The sequence below is a fragment of the Notolepis coatsorum genome (genome assembly GCF_963971535.1).
Source record: "Notolepis coatsorum genome assembly, chromosome: 16".
Taxonomy (NCBI): domain Eukaryota; kingdom Metazoa; phylum Chordata; class Actinopteri; order Aulopiformes; family Paralepididae; genus Notolepis; species Notolepis coatsorum.
The window spans coordinates 29,462,592-29,484,145 of record NC_140180.1 but is presented as its reverse complement, the minus strand read 5'-3'; the positions used below and the strand labels follow the sequence as shown (position 1 = coordinate 29,484,145).

General features: G+C 42.9%; 1 protein-coding gene across 1 annotated transcript in view; it reads left to right on the top strand.

The window, feature by feature from the left end:
• tmem144b (transmembrane protein 144b) overlaps positions 1–12,856 on the top strand; it is a 30,270-nt gene extending 17,414 nt beyond the window's left edge. The window contains exons 10-13 of the mRNA XM_084332241.1: positions 4,745–4,864; positions 7,892–7,989; positions 8,138–8,191; positions 12,458–12,856. Coding sequence (XP_084188367.1) covers positions 4,745–4,864; positions 7,892–7,989; positions 8,138–8,191; positions 12,458–12,541 — 356 coding nt within the window. The 3' untranslated portion in view covers positions 12,542–12,856. The remainder of the gene's footprint in view (positions 1–4,744; positions 4,865–7,891; positions 7,990–8,137; positions 8,192–12,457) is intronic.
• The last annotated feature ends 8,698 nt before the right edge of the window (positions 12,857–21,554 follow it).

The window sequence follows — 21,554 nt, the reverse complement described above, 5'->3', positions numbered from 1 at the left end:
CCCGCTGGTTGAATGCCCACTCACGAGAATTCTCGTATTTTTTTTTTTTTTTTTTTTGCGATCTGAAATCATATTGCATCAAGCGAGTCTACCGTTGGATATTCCAGTCACCCCAGGCTCTCGGATGTGAAAAAAGCGCCCCCTATTGTCTCCCAGATGGTAAATCACCCTTTTGGATTGGACTCAATGAAAGTGAATGGGATAAAGGATTTCTGACTCCACATTTTACGTCTCACTGATGCAGCCGGGGTTACCAGAGTTAATTCTGGAGCTGCTGAGCCGCGGCGATTATGTGTTCTACTGTACACGTGGATCAATACAATTATCGATTTTTTTCTAATGGTGATCAGGAATTGGAATATACCATTTGGATACCATCTGATGTCGGGTAAGGAATCTATGTTATCAGTCTTAGGATAATCAGACTCGTTTTCACAGAGATATAAGCATTTCCTATGTGATATTGCTGTTTCACTGTAAAAGCCATCAGGAAATAAGAGCAGCGATTATCAGCGTGGCACGAGCGTGCGTGCGTGCGCACACATACTATTGATCATCTAGCGTTTATTTGAAAACTATTCATAAATAGGCCGACAACTGACAACATTCTGGAATATTCCAGTAAAAGGCGATTATCATAGAATGGGTAGTTTTTTCCGCAAAAACAAGTGATTTTCAAAATGCTATCAAACTGAAATGAAGCGATAAAAAAACAATCTGCCGACAATGTTGACTGGAAAATGAGTCTTTGATAAGCGACGGGCAGATTAGACACATGGCTAACATTGGAGTGGGTTTGGGCATCAAGGGGGTAAAAAGGAAAACACGGCGTGGCATCCAAAATGTTAAACGTCTGTTTTCTCTTTACTTGGTGAAGTATATAAACACGGGTGACGTGTTCGCACATGAGCCTAAAGCCTTGTATAAAAACCCGTTTTCGCAAACGAGTTTAACGTCTGTGGCTGGCGTGCAAATGGTTGAGCTTATCCTAGTGGATATACGCTTTTCATGTAGCATGCTACAGTAGGTAAACTGGTATCATCGCTGCTTGTTTGTTTTCATCGTATCCGGGGTGTGTGGTCATAAGGGGGTGAACTGATAAACCCCTCCCCCCCCCCCCCCCCTTTTTTTACTGATTGGCCAGGGGGTTGGACCTCCTGTTCTTCGGTCTTCCTGTCACGCTGTTGGGTCAGCGCGTCACAGGGTGGGGAGAGGGGGGGGGGGGGGGGGGAGTCCCCTGGTCCCACGCCATATTTGGGCAGGTGGGTCACGGAATTTTCCCGGCCATAGAATACGCCACTGGGCGCGTTTCTATTGGCCGTGAGGCTTCCGTCAGTTTTTTTTCAGGCTCCATGTTGTGGACCGCTGTTATTGTCAAGATTGAGTTATGCAGTGCGTGGAAACTTTGTTTCCTGCTCTGCGCTCTATTGCATATGTGAGCTTTTGGTCACGTAGCTCAATGTTTACATATATCTTTTCATTACTCACGTGGGAGGTCTCTGGGGGTTTCCTGTCTCTTCGCTTTATACAGAGCAGGGTTGACAGGGTTTCTTTCCCTCAGACGCGTCATATGGGGCCCATATCTATGTCTTTTGGCCAGCTTTCTACCGCTCGTCCCAGGCGGCATGGAGGGAACGTTATCTGGGTTCTTGTTAGAATTACCATTGATTTTTTTTGGTTTTTGGGTCTCAACGTGTACATAGCGCTGGCCCTGGGTGCTTCAGTGTGGAACCACGCATGGGCTGGCACGCCTTGGTTGCTCATTATAGAAACAGCATTTTTTATAGAGCTACTGGGATGGAGATTTTATCTCTTCCGAGCGCCAGTGTACTAGGTTAGTCTCGACGAATTCTCGCTCATCTCTGGGGGGAGATGACGGAGTAGATCGAAACATTGGCGGAGGGGTCTCACGCCCATGGGGTGGGCCACCGGGCGCGGTGCGTTCATGTTCTGACCGTCTTGGTGGCGCCCTCTGTGATGTTTTAGATCGACACGCGTACCTACCCCCCTCTTAGGACTCGGGATGGTGGCGTGATTAGGACACGGGACTGGTTCTGGTCATGTCGGACCAGGTCAGTTAACCCGTTGTCTGCCGGGGCGCAGATCTGCTGTTCTGGTACCCTGAAGGACTTTGTGCTTTTTCCGAGGGGAAAATGCCGGGTTGGCCCGGGCGTTGCAGGGTTTGATGTTATGGAGGTGTGTTCGTGGTTACATCACTACGAGTTATCCTTCGCTGTTGCTTGGTCCATATTGTGTTGTACCTTGCGCTGTGCTAAGGAGCCTGGTCCTTCTCCATTCTTTTTCGCCCCTCTCTTCCCCTGCTTGGCGGGGCTGGGAGGGGGCTGTCGAGGTGGTTTTATTGTACCCCTCTGGCATCCCTGTGTACGTCCTGGTCCGCCGGGCCCAGGTCCGGACTCGTTCTCGTCGACCTGTTGGCCTGGGTTAACCCCTTCTTGAAAACTGAAACGCTTGTACTGCCTGTATAGCCGGTGTATACGCGCAGTTGTGTTTCGGAGTTTTTTTTTCTTGGGGGGGGGGGGGGTTAAGGGAACAACCGCCGCCTGTTAAACTAAACATAGGGGGGTGGTTGGTTCCCTGGTGTGTTGGTAGCGGAGTCTACTCTCGGGTTAGGCCGGGCTTGACCCGGTCTGCCTGCGAGTGTGCCCCCGCACTTTTCATGACGTCAGCCTTCTCTGCCTCGGCCTCTGTAGGGGGTCAGGTTTTTGTGGAGGCTGCGACATGGTGCACGGCATACCGAACGCCCCTTCCGCCGGGGTGCTGTTCTCAGTAGACCCCTTAGGCGCCTGTCTAGTCCGCAGTGCTCCGGGCACAGGTCGAGTTACGCTCTTGACCTGTTGCCAGGATTGAGGGATTAACCTCCTTGGGGTTGTCTCCCCGGTGCGCCGACTGGGGGTGTAGCATCTGTGGAGTGCTTCAGGGCGGCGTGCTGTAGGGGGGGAAGGGCCTGCTCTTGGATTGGGCCCTGTCCGATACGCTGGCGATGGGGGGGAGGGGTGGTGTCACTAGTGACCGTCTGGTGGGGTCTCGATGCTACGGCATCGTTGGCCTCACCAGGCCCCCTTTTCTGGGGGGTCCTGAACCTCAGGCTGTTCCTGGGGCTGGGTCCTCCTCCGCGCTCCGCTGCTATGGCCTTGCCATGGGGTTGGGTTTTTGACCCTTGACCCTGTGATGTTAGGGCTGTAGCTGTTTTTCTTCCCTTTCCATTCGTTCCCTAGTGGCATGTGGGATGCGCGCCTGTGTAGTCGCGGGTCCTTCTGTGTGAAGGTAAGTCCCACGATCTGCTCACCCTGTGCGTTGAGTTGCTAAACCCTCTTCGCACAGTCTGATCCGATTCCCTCCCGTCCCCCTCTAGGGGGGTCTGGGGGCTCGGGTCCTCCCCGGTTCTGATGGTTGTGGGGGGCCTCAGCGAGTACATTTGTCGAGCTTCCGCTTTGCTCAGCTCCTGTGTTCCACTATGAGCAGAGCGTAAGCTATACGATAATATAACATACGGTTATCCTATAACCATAGTTATGAGTATAGCGAGCACTCTGCTCTGACTCACTGAGGACCCCTTGGTCTTCGCCTTCGGTGGTGAAAGACTTGAAGGAGCTGTTAGTATGGCCACGTCCCCGCTTATGTAGAGGAGCGGATGTGGGTGTTGCCAGGCGGATGGGTGTGTACATGTGAAGAAATGGTATTCAGAATTAGATTGAAAGGGATAGGGTTCCACTACGAGCAGAGCGCTCGCTATACTCGTATAACTATGGTTATAGGATAACCGTATGGTTTCACATGAGTATTTCCTGACTGTGGCCTAATAGGCAATATAGAACATTAAATACCTGCAAAAATAAGACTGTTCTGACAGCACAATACTGATGTAAAATAATTGTATGTATAGTTATATCAATAATGACAATAGGTTCACTATGGCATCTTGTAAATGGGTGCCAGATAGCTGATTACCAGAGGCTCTGAGCTTGAACCTGTGTAGTATTGCCCTCTTACATTCAAAAGGTGTAACTTTATACTGTATCTATATCAATGAACAATGATGGAAATTAATCAAATAAAATACATCAACAAGTTGTGAATTGCTGCGGACAGAGGGATACAAACACGCACACAATTACATCATCTCCAGATAATAAATTATTAATTAATACATGGTTTGCAGCGCCTCAGAGCTTAAGCTAAAACAATGAACCATAAATTTGTTTGTAAATGTGTTTTGCAAAACTGATAAATGAGTTTCATCAATCAGTTTACTATAATGTTAAGGTGGCAATTTCATTCTCAATGAAATTGAGCACTTTCCAAGCCCTGCAAACTCAAAGGTTTCCCACAGAAAAGTTGGATAGTTCAAAATAAATTGTTGGTACTTTTTGACAAGGAACATGATTGTGGTGTTGGTTGTCCAATGGAATCCCGGGAACACCATTCGGCTGGCCAAAAAGGAAACTGATTGGTTACGATTCAGGTACCCTGAGATTTCTGAGGGCCAGGGACGGGATTCTTTTTCACAGATAATTATTGGTAGCTGTTGTTGCCTACCCACCTTAATGTACATAGACTAATTGATTCAAGTATTGGTCCTTGTGACCAAAGCCTAGAAATGTAGGGAACTCTTTCCATTAATCAAAAACGAAGTGCAGTTAATTGCAAATCCCAGACAGCAGACTTGTGTAAATGCAAAAAATTTTGCCACTCTAATTGCTCTTTTGTTTCCATTTCTGCACAGATCTTGACTACGTCTATGCCCACTGCTGTGGCATTTTCCTCACCAGCACACTGTACTTCGTCATCTACTGTGCTGCCATGAATAACAGACCCAAGGTGTATTCCAAAGCCATTCTACCAGGTACCACAATGTGTCTTTGTTTTTCTTAATGATGCACTAAAATTGTGATTATTTTAATGAAGACTGTGTAGAGGGTAAATTATCCTCATTTGCCTGACTATGTTGAATGAGGACCACGTAGAATTGACCACTAAATGTGTACTTATTTCATAAAATTGTGTGCGGTTGATTCAACACAGTCCTCTCTTCAAATAATTAACCCTATTTAGTGTACCTTTTTTAAGTTCTACTTGAGTAGTTAAGAGCAGATATTTGAAAGATGCGAGTAGTAAGATGTGCATGTGCTCAAGAGCAAGTCAAAGGCAGTCTTTTATATGGTTAAGGATATGAAATTCCTTTCATCAAGATCTCTATTAAATTATGTAAATGTTCTCATGAAATTGCATAGTTTCTACTCACTGGCTGTGGCTCTCAAAGGTTTTAATATCTTTTTTAAAGAAATTATCTTATAATTGTGATCAATACTATGAAAAGGGTATTTCAACTAACAAATGAGTGCCTTGACAAGTTTTATGTTTATTCAAAAAGTGTCCTTTGTTCAGTTCACGCAAAAAAAGGGGCACAAAGAACTGTACATTGGAATATCGACGAAACCTTACTTGGTCCCAAGAAGAGCGTCTCGTGTATTATTGGGTTAGGACATTTACTGTACATTGGAGGGGGTTGGGTTAGGACATTTACAGGGGCCAGTTTCGAATTGCAGTCTCCCGTAGGTGCTCTTTGAGAGTGGTTTTGAAAGTGGGTAGTGATTCACATTCCTTTACAGCTTTGGGTAGGGCGTTCCACATTGATGTGGCATAATTGCGAAACGTGTTTAGTCCCTTGTTTGAGCCGAATCTGGGTTTAACATGATTTGTGGAGCTCCCTCTGGTGTCGTGGTATTCACTGACCTTTGGGAAGTATTTTGACATGTACATGTCGTGTAGTGTATCTTGTAGAACAGGCCCATTGCAAGTTGCTGTACTCTGTCGTCTACTCTAAGCCATCCTAGGTAGTCAAAGTGGGCAGAGGTGAGGTGGGTTCTAGGAGTAAGGTCAAGTAGTAGTCTGACAAGTTGTTTTGTGATGTTTGTAATCTTGTTTCTATGTTAGATTAAAGTAACTTGGACCCAGCAGTATTTAGATTAATCCCTGTCATAAAATGGGTAAAAAATAAATCAATGAAAGGAATGTTCCAGACATACTATAGCCTTTTAGGATGTTCGATATTGGCTTTTTTACCGATATTTACGATACCGATATCAACAGATACCGATATATGCGAGGTTTCCCCCCAAAAAATATGAATATTTCAGATGACTTAACATTACATATGTCTTGTCATGGAATTAACACAACATTATGCATACCTTTGACAATAAAAGTATGCATTGATGTGTTAATTTCACTGGATGCATTCAATAAGGCATTCTAAATGTAAACATTATCTGTGTATCTCCCCTTTTCTTCTCCCTCTCCCTTTCTCATTTTGCCTCTTTCCTTCCTTATTTATTGTAATTTTCCTTGTATACTATTGCTACTGTACTTTTTTATTTTATTTACTTGTATGCATGTTCATAACCTTGTTTTTGTTGCAGCCTCCCACCCCCCTCTCCTCAAAAGGCTTTTGCTTTTGTCAGGCTGCTTTTGTATATAATAATTTGTTCTTACTTGCTTGCTTTATTTAACCTTTATTTACCCATGGCGGTCTTGAAAATATTTTAAAAACTATTACAATTAATTTAAAACCTTACTATGCTTAAAAAGAATTTAAAATACTTTACCTGTTATTTATTACTCAAATTGCAAAACATCTATTCACGAACATGAATACAGAAAAATTGTTGTGGTGTTATAACTACCTGGTTATTTATGGCAAGGCCTTTTTCCATGAGTAGTGCTGTGTGGCACAATGTTTTGAATTTCACTTGAGAAAGTCCCCTATCTTATAAATGGCCTTTTCCGGTGGTTTGCATTGTTTTCTAGCAATGTTGTGTTGTACCAACACTGACTATGTGAAATCTCTACCCAGTCCCGTTTCTTCAGTTCAGCTGAGACAACCCCCCCCCCCCCCCCCCCCACTGATATGAACCATTCTGATTTGAGTCGCTCGCTGGCGTGAATAGGCGCTGATCTGCCACCGCCCGCCAACAATCAACTGTGATACGTTGTAATTATGAGCAAAACGGAGCGAGTGGAAATAATGCGGAAGCGGTTTCGACAGCAGAGACCTTCAGCTGTTCAGCACTTCCTCAAAAGTGTGCAACAGCATAGCTCCAGAGTGCTTACCGGTATATAAATCCCAGCTTTCCCCCGTGCTGTTTCTACACAGAGAAGACGGCAGCTTTGCGGGTTAGAACGGGTGGGAGGGATTGTTGACTCGGGGGGGATCTCTCTCTCCCTCGCTCTTGCTCTCTCTCTCTCTCGTATCTGCTAGTGCAGGTGGGTGACTGTCAATCAAAGTGCATTGCGAGTATGGGTGGAGCCCACCCAAAAACAGCTTGGAGTCTGGAAGGGCAGAAAGTGGTCCACCAAAGTACTTGATTAAAAATACATAACAATTAATTTTATTGAAAAAAACCTTACAGATGTGTTTCATAGACTCACAGGAATTGTGTAAAATTGCCCAAATAGTGAAAAATAAAACAAAATATGGGACCTTTAAATAAACATGGTATTTATTCATTCCTCATTGAAATTAATTGTTACTAGATGCAAGCTAATGAGTTGTGACACTCATTGGTTTCAATGAGAAATTCTAACAGTTGTATGTTTTTTCTGTTATCTTATTGCCCATGTCTGCTACCTCTTATGCATGAACTTCCTTTTAACATTATTTAAATTAAGTGGGTCTTGTGCTGGCCCTCTCCTAGCTCACAATCATGATTGCTTTTTCCCACTTATTGTGTATTCTCAAAAATACAAATCTACTATAATTGCTTGTCTAGTTGGTATTTCAATGTACATCTCTAAAAGACTACATGTAATAACTGTTCCTCTTGTATAACGTGTTCCCTCCCCTCAACTCTCAAATAACCCCTGTTTTCAGGCTTTCTGTCTGGCCTGATGTGGACATTGGGCACATACTGTTGGTTCCTGGCCAATAAGTACTTGAGTGCTGTGATTACCTTTCCCATTGTCACTGCAGTGAGTACACTTATGCCTTGATGGCTCTACTTAACAATCGCACATCTTTTACAAGGCATTCTCTGAATCGAAACAGAATTTGCCCTTTCACATCAGTGTTTTTGCTTGGTCTTTCAACCTGCTTACTAGTTTGGTTGTCTCTCTCTAGGGATATGGTCTGGTTGCAGCACTTTGGGGATCTTTGGTTTTCAAAGAGATTAGGGTAAGTAGAACAGGACTGATGAGTCATGGTGGGGGGGGGGGACTGTACATTGGAGGTGGGTGGGTGTGTGTGGTTGGGTACAGTGGCGTAACTCTCTCTCCAGGTATGCGGGGGACAGATTTGTGGGCGTGGCGAGTGACGTCGCTGGGGGGGGTTAGGGGGCCCCCCCCCCCCCCCCCCTCTACCTAGATTTTTTTTTAAATACCAGGGGTGCAATACCGCATTTTTTGTATCTTTTTTGTATCACAAACAGTACTGTATTTGCAAATCTGGTATGTCATAAATGTATAGATGTAGCAGTACTGTCTATCTGTATGTCATGTATGTCCTGATTAATTGAAAATGGGGGACCCTGATACAGTACAGCTCAATACATACAATTGTTAAGGGGATGCAGACCAGAGAAAGACTTTCGTCTTGTTTACATCAGGGTCCCCCATTTTCAATTCATGACTGAGCTGTACTATACTGTACCCATTCTGCAATATGTTAATAAAGTGTTCAATCAATCAATCACTTGGCCCCAGAACCTGGATAAACACTTGGATTCCCAAAAGTAGTGATAGACTGTAGCCTGTAGGTACCCAGGTCTGTTTGACATTTCGAACATATTTAAAGGAGATATTGAACGGCCCATTTTGTTAGTTCTTTTTTCAATACGTTGCTGCAAACTATTATTTTTAAAAAATATTGAACCACACAGACGGCAATCAGAATACTGGCATTTCCATAACGCTTTGCCACCGCGCATTCAGTCCACACTGCAGCTTTCATCTCTACAGTATATTTTCAAAAACATGAGGAACAACTTTGCTTGAATTGTCTTTATTATGAAAACTAAAACAGGACGTTTGCATATTCTCAATGTTGCTGTCGTCGCGGTCGCGTCGATGTGGGGACTTGCTTCTTCAAACCGGGTGGACAAAGTTTACAGACAAACGTTAGATTGTTTCCGTCTGAGTCAGTACTGACTTTAACGTTAAACTATTTTAAATCCCCAAGCACCGACGTCAAGAGGTAGAGTTCTCTGAGCGAGTGCTGCTCTCGACCTGCTGCTGGGCTTCTGCTCGCAGACGCAGATTCAGCTGTTGTTGTGATGAGTCTGATGACGTAGCAGGGGTTGACAGGCGCGTTGCCAGATCGGTTGGTTTTCCACATAATTTTAAAGCCTGTTTACGGTGTATTTTAACTGGGTTTTCGGCTGAAATACATATGAAATCTGGCACATCTTTGAACGCCGTTATAACAGAGTGCTGAGAATGAACGCACTTTTGAACTCCTAAGTGCTCCTAACTACTAAGTGCAAGCCCAGATAAGTACTCGCTATTTGCATATCAATAGCGCCGGTCGTATTTAACACACCTGACGACCGGCGCTATTGATATGCAAATAGCGAGTGCACTCCCAGTTGATTTCAAGAACACACCACTGCACACACACACACACTGCTGGTGTCGTCACTGCTGCTGGTTTAGCTCTAGGCAAGGGCAAGAATGCGACCCCCATCTACTCCTCTTTGCATAATAATAGGACAGGTAGTCAGAAGGGGGGGGCGGCATAACTGCATTCTGAAAAAATGCGGGGGACACATTCCAATGTCCCCCGTGGGAGATACGCCCCTGGTTGGGTAGGAGGGGTGGGTGGGTGGGGGACACTGTACAAGTGTACAAGCAAAACTGTACATTGGTCATTTACTGTACATTGGAGGGGGTTGGGTTAGGACATTTACAGGGGCCAGTTTAGAATTGCAGTTTCCCGTAGGTGTTCTTTGAGAGTGGTTTTGAAAGTGGGTAGTGATTCACATTCCTTTACAGCTTTGGGTAGGGCGTTCCACATTGATGTGGCATAATTGCTAAACGTGTTTAGTCCCTTGTTTGAGCCGAATCTGGGTTTAACATGACCAGTCTGACCAGTTTGTTTTGAGTTCGTAATTTTGTTTTTAGCGCCTTTGCGGTGCTTTGGTACCATGAGGTGCAAGCATAGTTGTAGTACCCTTGAATGAGTGCTCCTGCCAGAGTCTTCAGGGTATTCTTGTTTACCAGAGAGGAGATCCGGTACAAGAATCGAGTTCGTTGGTTGACTTTTTTTTATTACCTTGGATGCCATTTTGTCACAGGAAAGATTTGCCTCTAGGATGGAACCTAGGTATGTAATTTCATCTTTCCTTGTGACAATATTGTCACCCACTGTAACTGAGAAACCGTCGGTCTTGCTGAGTTTATTGTTTGTGTGGTCCAGGCAAATAAATTGCATAGGAGTTGGTTTAACCCTTTCACTGCCACATGACAGAAGGTTAACACGTTGTGTGATAGTAAAGGGTTAACCTTCTGTCGTGTGGCACTGAAAGGGTTAACCGGATGTTGTGTGGCAGTGAAAGGGTTAATATTCTGTGTATTGTTGCAGTGAAAGGGTTAACCGTTTTGGTAGTGTGGCAGTGAAAGGGTTAATTAATAATTTGGTAGTGGTTAGTGAGTTAACCTCGTCTTACTTTCACACCTAGTTTTTTTTTTTTTTTTTTTTTTAATGGTCCAAATCAAAAGTAGGGTTGTTACTTGTGTTACAGTTTTTATTGGTTCGGTTATGTTTCACATTGACAAACAAACCATACTCTCTAAACAAAGCCATGTGATCATGCAGGTCAGCCTTTTATTGGACATCATTATTTTTATTCTAATGAACATTTTCTAATTCACTGTTGGTGATTCACAATGGGCTACTATCTAGGGTACTGTGACATAAATTATGCATGCAAGGTATCCGTTTGGTATTATAATATTTGGCTATTTGGAACTTACCAACTAAATACTGGTAAATAATAACCTCGTGAAAAATCGCACTTTTGCAATATGGTAAACTGGCAATAAATACTGTCCACTAAGCTTTATTAAATGGGCTATTATTTCACACCTCAAACAAACTGCTGCAAGGTTCACTTTAGTTTGTTGCGGACCAGAGTTCAATTCTGGTGTTCACACCAACCCAAACAAATTGCACCAAGGGGTTAAAAACTCCAGGGTTTGGTTTAAGAGATTTTAAATATTCACAAGCTTGAGTTCGTTTTTATTCATGAAATGAAGCTCATATCTCGGGTAGCAAATTTGGAAGTGTGATTTCTCTGCTTGTCTCAACATTGCCAATTCATTCTGACGTACGGTACAGACTCACTCCCCTCGTCAGGGTCCTCATGAGCTGAATCTTAAATCAAGATGGAGGTTTTTACATTAGAATGATTTTAATATGGAAGGTAAAGGACTGTGTTGGTTGTTGAACTAGATCCTGTTTTGTATCATCTAGCATGTGACTACAACCGAAATCTAAAATAATTAGACCACTATGGTAATTGTTTTTAAGTGATTGACCTTGCTGCAGCTCTTGTCGGTTCATATGCAATCCAGTGGGTTAACTGCAACATGAATATCCTCCAATATGTGCAAATATTTATTCCATTTTCAGCACGTCTGTGACTTGAAACCTGAGTATTCCAAATGAGAAATAATTGCAAGCTATGTGCAATGCCAAGAAAGTGCATCTGTACTAGAAAGTGTTCTAGTTGAGACACCACAGTATAATATGAGCATTTCACTGATTGACTGAGAGCTGCACCCTGCTCAAGCACTTACACAAAGTGCAATGCCTGAGTGGCAAACGGTGAGTGATTGACTGACTGTGTGTACAAGTGGATGGCATTGCCAGTCAGAGGTGCTTTGTAGTAGTCGTTTTATTTTATTCAGTCATCACACACAATACAAGATGCACAATCAACGGTCTTTGATTTTGGCAGTGACTGAAAAGGTACAGGCTGAAGCATAATGCGTATATATGCCTGTCCTAATATTACTATCAAATTAAGGCTTCAAAACAAACAAACAAAAAATAACTAACAATTATTAATATTTGTAACCTTCAAAAATAGCTATACAAACCATTTTCCTTAAACCAAAAGCAAATTACTTATTCTTAAATTGATATCAGCATTGTTCCACAAGTTAACCTCAACAATATAAATGCATATCCTTTTAATTCCTTTCTTAGGTTTTTGAACAGTAAACTTACAAACGTCTCTCAAATCATAATTTTCTTTCCTGTAATGAAAGAAAGACCTTTGTACACAGTCCAGAACTAACTTTGATTTAGCTCTGTACATTATTTGCATTCTTTTTTATAATAAACCAAATTGTTAAATTAAAAGTAAAACACGTATTGCTTTCTCCATTGGATTGTGCTATTTTAGACCTCTTCCACTCATTGAAACACAATTTCCCACAGGGCTTGGCCAATTGTTTGATCTTCATCCTGGCCGCCTCTGTGACTGTGACTGGTGCTCTGTTGGCCGCTCTCTCCAAGCTCTGATGGCACATACTCTGCACCACCATTAGGTGGCATCGTCACAAACCAATGCTCTTCACAGTGGTCTGTAGTAGAAAAGATGTTTGCTGTTCTTGTGTTTAAATGGAGCGTCTTTATCGCCTGTTTACGGTGTGTTCAGTTGTTGCCTGATTGCCTGCTCTTAATGCATGTTTAGCTATATTGTTATGCTTGCTTAAATATGAGAGTCCTATATGGTTTTAAAGGGAATATACCATATTTATACTGGCATTGTTGGTTTGTGTGGGCGTGGGGCGTATTATACAAAATATATAGCAAGTAAATAAAAAAAAAAAACATGACTCCTATAATTTGCTTGTTGAAATTATGTTTTGTATTAAAGGGGACCTATTGTGATAATTGCCTTTTTCCTGTGTTTTGCATTGTTTTTACAGAATGAGGGGTTGTCCTGACACTGAGAAATAATGTGCATTGTGCCTTTTCTGCACTTCGGCTGTGACAAGAACCCTCCCTCTTGAAACGAGCCATTCAGAATTGCAGCCACAATCGCCATAGTTAATAAGGTGTATGTAGTGTAGTAATGTATGTGCATGTGGAGATATCTTGATAAAATCTGTGTACAAGATGGCGTCTCACACATAAGGAACCAAAGGTGCAGATAATCTATTTGGAACTCTTCACAGTGAATCCTAGTATTTGAGTAGGTGGATGCTTACATTACAATCCATTAAGTAATGCTGAAATTCAAGACTCGGATATCGAAACCACACAACAATCTCCATTAGAACGACTTTATTAGTGTACAGAAATGCCATTCATTAGTTATAATACATGTGAACCACAATAACACTGTTAAGACTTTTGGCACCAAGCTGCTCCACCGTATCAGCCTTTTAAAGCCGTGACCTTCCAAAATTCAGAACCTGGAGAGGGAATTTGGTAGAGGTATTTAACTAGTTACATTTTCTACAGTATACTGTAGTAGTGTACTACAGTAATAGTAGGCTTGGGCACAAAAAAAATGCCATGAGACTATTTCTCTGAACATTTTCCCATGTAATGTCCTATAATGGTATTCAAAGAGTACCCTTGCAGCCTGTCTCTCCATTTATGAAAAATGCACAAAGTGGGCAAGAGGGAGAGAGAGAAGGTGAAGGAGGGGTGTCTATGATAGCAGGACTGGGGCACTATAGTCGGAGGAGGCAGTGGTTTTACAACTGAGTGAGGAGTCATTCATTTATAGCTTAGCAAAAGGCCATCTAATCAAAATAATCATACATTTGTTCATTTAACTAACTGTTCTATCTAACCTCGGATAAGTCCAAAATCTTCTATAAAGGGGTTATAGTATGCAGGTTAAGCGATCATTTTATCATCCTATGTACCCACAAAACTAAAACAAAGGCCAGCTGTCGCAAAACCAGTCACATCTAGGGACCTCAAAATATACTCTAGTGAGGCCTTTAACCATGAACTGGAGAGCCTGGACTGGTCCGATGAGCTCAGGGGTACACTAGTTGATGAAACATGGCTTGGCTTCAAAACCAAATTCACTCTTATCAATCAATACTTAACAACATGGATCCCCTGAGAACCACCAGGGTTAAAAATCGCGCTGAGCCATGGATGCATTCGGACATACTGACCGCTATGAAAACCAGAAACAAAAAATACTCCGAACTTCATAAAAGTCAGTCAAAGCTCACTGTGATCTCCAAGCCCATGTGGGTAAACTCGGACAACAACGAAACAGGCTAAGAAACTATGTAAATACCATGATCAAAAAAATGTAAATTTATTTTTGTCAATGATGAAACTGAAGAAAACAAAAACAAACCCTGTGAGCTTTGGAAATTACTCAACAATCAACTAGGCTGCAGTAAGAAACTGAAAACCAGGTTAACAAACATCAAGATTAACACAGACAACACTCATCACAGACAAGCTGGATGTGGCCAATTACTTAAACATATTCTTTACGAACATAGCCACAAGCCTGGTTAACAAACTACCCTCCAACTCTGGGCATTTTGGTGTAGAACACATCCTAGCCTTCTACAAAAACCTAGGTGTTCGCAAAGACGATTTTAAACTTGTAATGGTAACAACTGATGAGCTATTCAAAAAAGAAACTTGAGCGCCCTCCAACCTAACAAGGCCACTGGCCATGACAATATCCCCTCCAAATTTCTCAGAGACTCAGCAGTCACCATCACCCACATAATAAACCTCTCCATAAAACAGACACATCCCCAAAGATTTCAAAATTGCGAGACTGTCCCCCTGCACAAAAAAGGCAGCAAATTAGACCCAGGCAACTACCGCCCTGTTTCTATTCTTACCTCCATCTCGAAAGTCGAAAAGTACCTTGCAGAAAAAAATGTATCTACGAATTCCAATCTGGTATTCGGAACATCCCATTCCACTGACTCATGCCTTCTCTATTTGAACGACCACATCAAACACAAGGTGACAGTCAATCACTCCATTCTGATTTATAAGCTAAAAGCAATTGGTTTTGATAGTTCATCAGTGAGCTGGATGCAATCCTACCTGGAGGGGAGAGAACATATGGTGAAGGTGAACGGTATACTGCCCCCCCTCCCAGTGAGCTGTGGTGTTCCACAAGGAAGCATACTAGGACCTTTACTGTTTCAAATGTATGCAAATGACATGACATCAGCTTGTGACTGCAACTTGTTCCTGTTCGCGGATGACTCGGCCCTGCTGGTCTCTGACGGGGACAAGTTGCAGGTTGAAAAAGCCCTCCGCTCTGAACTCGGTAGAATCTGCACCTGGCTCACTGATGACAAACTATCAAAAACGGAATCCATTCTCTTTGCAAATCAAATAGCAAACTCAGCAAGGCCAATGGCTTCTCTGTTACAGTGGGTGACAATATTGTCACAAGGAAAGATGAAATTACCTACCTGGGTTCCATCCTAGAGGCAAATCTGTCCTGTGACAAAATGGCAACCAATGTAATCAAAAAAAGTCAACCAACGAACAAGATTTTTTTACAGGATCTCTCTGGTAAATAAGAATACCTTTGTTTTGTGTTGCGCTATTATTCAGGATATTCTAGTATTTCGTATTTTAATATTCTGATATTATTCAGGGTACTCCAGTATTCTTTCTTTGATATTTTTCAGAATACTCCAGTATTCTGTCTTTGATATTGTAATACTATGTCTTTAATAGTGTGATAGTATTGAGGATAATCCAGTATGCTGTCGTTAATATTGTGATATTATTCAGGATATAGTAAGGGACTGGGTGTTATTTAGGAAATTGAGGGGGTGGGTCAGAATGGAGGAGGGACATAAATACTTTTTTTAAGGACAAGGGAGGGACCTGTATTTGTAATATTTGCGATGGGGAGGGACATGCTACTTTTTGGTTTTGTCTGTTTAAGACTTTGTAGATGTACAGTAGCTGCAGCAGGCTCCGTAGTACGGAGATGTGCTTCAGGTGCACAACCGCAATACCCACATGGGTCTCCCGGCTCGTATTCATCATAATCACACAAAACTCTCAGTTTGTCCTTCATTTTGCCAAGGAGTATTGATGAGGTGGGGGGGGGGGGGGGGTCAAACCTTGGCCAATCAACATCCACGCAAATGTCTAAAAGTTGTCAATTTTGTTATGCACGGCTCAGTACAGTTGTATTCAACCAGAGAGTGAGACTACCCGGCCAGAAATACAATGGTCAATAGATATTTCAAACTGTGTATGATTTGTCGCCTTTTCCTAATTTTCTCTCCAATCTGCCATGATGCTGTGTTCCGAATTGGATAGACACAGCATGAATAGGATAGATGCAAAAAAGTTATGATTTTCCAAAAACGATGACAAATATGTCAATTTGACATGCATAACTCATGATGATGACATGTAGGGGAGATCTTGCTGGTAACGGAGCAGTCGAGATAGGACAGAAAACTTGCAATTAATCTTTTATTTGTTTCTCTCGATGCACAACTTTCCAAAAATCACTTTGGATTATTAATATTTCCGGGGGTCCAATTGAAGATACAAGCCAGTCATACAAGTTGTTTTTGATGGTGAATGCAATGGTGGTGTCTGTTTCAAAATGCCACCACGGGAAGTGCATTATGTCTGCACTCAAAGGCCCAAAAAGGCTGTGTGGGGTCCACCACAGTTTCAATATCGGTTAGGATCTGGAATATCTTAAAGTGCATGCCAGGTATTACCTCTGCCCTCATTAAATGTTATTTCACAAACCCTACATTTCCATGTTCCAAGAATTGCTTTATCCTGAAGTAGATGATGCAGTGTTACTGTTTTTTACAGTGTTACTGTCCAGAGCTGATGTTGATGTACTGTGAGTTTTTTTGTGTGTCTTCTCACATTATTTTGATTAGACATAAAACATGTAGCCTATTATTATTATTATTATTATTATTATTATTATTATTATTATTATTATTATTATTATTATTATTATTATTATTATATCATGTAGTACTAGTCAGCCTTTGTTCTATCTCACCTTCCATGCAACAATGTTAGACAAAGCAATATTCCATGAGTTGGTGGTGTGGGGCAGTGCTCCACTTTTGAAAATAGTTGTGGTTATGATATAACCTACTAGCTAACCACCACAGAATTAACCACATCATCAAAACATCACCCCCTATCCCACAATGTCGGGCAGTCCCTTTCAGTCACTTTCACCATACCTGAAGACGGCATTATGCTGCATCAACTTTGACCCTCCATTCCATATTCGTACCTTTCACATAGACCTATAGTTAGACGAAGCAATATTCCGTGGCTTGGTGCAGCTGAGGGGATAGTGGCATGAGACAGCGCTCCACTTATGAAAATAGTTGTGGTTATGATTATAACCTACAAGCTAACCACCTCATAATTAACCACATCATCAAAACATCACAAATACCTGAAGACGGCATAATGCTACATCAACTTTGACCTCCCCATTGCCTGTTCATACTGTACCTTTCCCACAGAATGGCATACCGGCATAATCGGGTACGATTCCTAGCTTGATGTGTAGCTAAATTGGTTGGTGACAATTTTGCATGTAATGGGGTGATATATTTATAGCTTTAATAGTGCCTTTTATGTGTGTTGTTTGTCATAAATTATTTATAAGGTTATGGAATGGAATGATCAGTACAGAATGCATAAATCGACAACAACCAATTTAGCTACACATCAAGCCAGGAGTCTTACCCCATTATGCCGGCATGCTGTTCTGTGTGAAAGGTATGAAAGGGAATAGGGGGGTCAAAGTTGATGCAGCCTTATGCCGTCTTCAGATATGGTGAAATTGCCAGGGTGGTTTGGCCCCAGTATTTGTGTGATGTTTTGATGATGTTGTTAATTATGTGGTGGTTAGCTAGTAGGTAATATCATCTACTTCAGGATGAAACCATTTCTGGGACATGGAAATGTAGGGGTTGTGGAATAACATTGAATGAGGGCAGGGGTAATAATTGCACCTTGCACGCACTATAATATATTCCAAATCCTAACCAATATTGAAACGGTGGTGGACCCACACATGAAGTCATATTTAACATGTTTGTGTCTTTATTTTGTTAGAACGCATTGGAAGGTTTTGCCAAAATGGAACACCATGCACTTAAAAATTACGCTCTCAGTCTTAACTCTCTGCAGGGCTTGACATTACCCCAGCCACTAAAAAAGTGGCTTTTTGGACCTTTCAGCGCAGAAATAAGGCACTTGTGGTGGCATTTTGAAATGGACATGACCATTGTGTTTGTCGTCAAAAACTACTTGTAGGACTGCCTTGTATCTTTGTTTGGACCGCCAGAAATATTAGCAATAATATTTGGAAAGTTGTGCATCGAGAGAAATGAGAAAATAAAATAAAAGACTTGCAATTTCTCTCCTCTCCTATATCGTCTGCTCCGAGCCAGCAGCACCTACAACGTCAAACAAACAAAACCAAAAAGTACCATGTCCCTCCCCATCGCAAATATAAAAAATACAGGTCCATCCCTAGTCCTAAAAAACACATTTGGGCCACCCCCTCGATTTAATAAAAGATATATTTTTTTTTATGCAGTCATGTCATCACAAACACTGGCAAAGGGTACAAATATAAATAATATTCCTAACAATTCAAGTCTTTGTAACACAAAATGTCCTGGTGGGGGACCCCCTTTTTAAAAGTGGCCTGACTGGGGCTATATTTCGCACTATATTTACTGGCCTGAATGATTTCACCAGTCTGGCCCTGGTTAAAAGCCTCCAATGCTTATTAGTGTGTGTGCGTTTGAACGTTTGCATGTTTCAACCATACATTTCCGTTTATAAAAAATAATTATAATAATTGTAATAAAAAAAAAAAAAATGTATACCTCCTCTCTGACACTGTTATTTCAGGGGTCGCGGCCTGAAAACTTTGGGAACCCCTGCCCTAGAGGAAGAAAGCCTAGCTTCTCCTCATCTTCCCCAGGCTCATGCTCCCTGCTCCCCCTCCAGCACCGGAACCCACAGCCATTGTGGGGGATTATTTTAGGGCGCCTGCGTGCCAAGATCAGGATCTATTGTGCCCTCGCTTCCCAGCTTCCTTATGTCACCAAGCGACATGAGAATGTGTTGAACGTAAAGGGGCTTGCCAATGCCTGCCTGCCAATGCCTTACGCAGGTTGAAGGCCAGGTCCAGGAGTGTTTGGATAAGCTGCTGGCCTATCGGTTCTTTGCCCAGAAATAATGTGGCGCCCTGACCAAAAAACATTACCTAAGGAGGGTCAATCGGCGCTCAATCTCAGCAAGTTAGCCGACAAGCCAGTTCTCATGTCTGCTTATCCAATTAGGATGCAGCACATAGACCCCAATGGCATGTTAAATCTGTCTATGTTATCAAGTATGATACAGGTCGCAATTTTCACCTGGTTCATCACGACCCGAGAGCGTTCATCACGACCAGAGAGCGATCATCACAACCCAAGAGCGTTCATCACGACCAGAGAGCGCTCATCACAACCCAAGAGCGCTCATCACGACCAGAGAGCGCTCATCACAACCCAAGAGCGCTCATCACAACCAGAGAGCTCTCATCACAACCCAAGAGCGCTCATCACAACCAGAGAGCGCTCATCACAACCAGAGAGCGCTCATCACAACCCAAGAGCGTTCATCACGACCAGAGAGCGCTCATCACAACCCAAGAGCGCTCATCACGACCAGAGAGCTCTCATCACAACCCAAGAGCGATCATCACGACCAGAGAGCGCTCATCACAACCCAAGAGCGCTCATCAGCGGAAGCTTCCGTGTGTGCCACTACGAGATGCTGTTGGGTCTTCCCAGCCTCCTCATGAGTCATGGCCATTCAACTAAGGTATTCCTAACTGTGGCTACAGAGAGTGCAGTGCCTTCGATAGAGATAGTATCCACTCCATCACAGGGCTACAGTCTCACAGTCATTTTCAATCGAATTACTTTTCTGTGGCTGGCCGCAGAGCTAGTGACTCACATATACTCTCAGTGAGCATAGCTCAGCCAGGGGCCGGTGTCCTCTCCTCTCTCAGGCTGATATGAGCTGATATGAGGACCCGGTCCCTGCCACTGTGGGCTGTGGAGATGGCTGCACCCATGGGGGGGGGGGGGGGGGGGGGGGGGGAGTGTAGTGTTGAAGAAGGTTGTAGATGTAATCAGGTGCTAGGGAGTGGAGGGCTTTGTAAGTGAGGAGACAGATCTTAAAGTCAATCCTATACTTGACAGGGAGCCAGTGAAGTGAGGAGAGGACAGGTGTGATGTAGTGGGAGCTCAGAGAGTTTCCTCCTCGCTGGATGGATACAGCTCTGTCTGGCATCTTCCCACTCTATGGTTCATCTGGGCCTTCTCCACATGAGACAATGACAGAGGTGGTTTTCCAGCAGGAAAATAGAACCTGTAAGAGGCAAGAGAATACTGTTGGGGGTCCCCATCGTCTGTAGTGTGCGACCTCAGCCACTGTAGGGAGCCAGAGACCCTTGTGAAGGGTGTCCTCATGGCATCACATCTCATGTGACAGTCTTCTTCACTGATGTGTCCCTCATGGAATGGGGGGGGACGGGGACATGTCGGGCCAACTCGGTAGGGGGCAGTTGGCCTGCTCTACCCACCCTACACATCAATGTGTCGGAACTGAAGGCGGTGCTTTTAGTCATCAAATAGCTTGTAGCTCTTGTCAGAGACGGTCTGACAACTGCATGCGCTCCCCATCGGTTAAGCTCTGGCTTTCGGGTTAGGGTTATGGGATGTGGGAGCGGACTTGATGTCTTGGGGGGAGTCCTGTTTGCGAGCAGCCAGTCCCCATTAGACTTTTGACTATACAATATGTAAAGATATTACTTGTGGCTATAACATAACGTATATTATTATGTACATTCTTTCCTGTGGTCGATTAGTACTTTATTAACACAACACATCATCAATAAGCAGAAAAGTTCTGTGATCTCAATTCCACATCCTCATCAAAGTAGGCCTACTGTCTCCAACAGCACTAGCAGTCATTATTCAGAAATGTGCTTTAATTACAGCAATACCAGTATTTCCACGCGTGTAGGGTTTGAATGATTATAAGGACACTTATTAGGAACGTAATCACTCTCCTATTCATGTTTATCTTGTTTCATTTAAAACAGATACCAAACATCGAGATGTTCTCTATGTCAAATCATGGCACAATGGATTGTGAAGTATTATATAATACCATTTCCAAACTGTATTTGAACCTGATTCAAAGGCCATTCTAAATTCAGGTCAATTATAGGTATGCCTACAGTGAAGTATACATACATTGTCCACATTAGTCCACCTTTACCATTCACATCGTATTATTTCCCAATCCCAGTCTCGGTGGCGGTAAGCACATTCTCACATCAAGTTTTTTAACATTTCTTATCCCAACTTCTGCTTAGAAAGTGGTGTATGCATCTTTCCAGCCCTGTTTAGTACATACAGTACGCAATTGTTATAAATGAGGCCCCTGGGGTGGCACAGTGGTACAGTGGTTAGCACTGCTGCCTCACAGC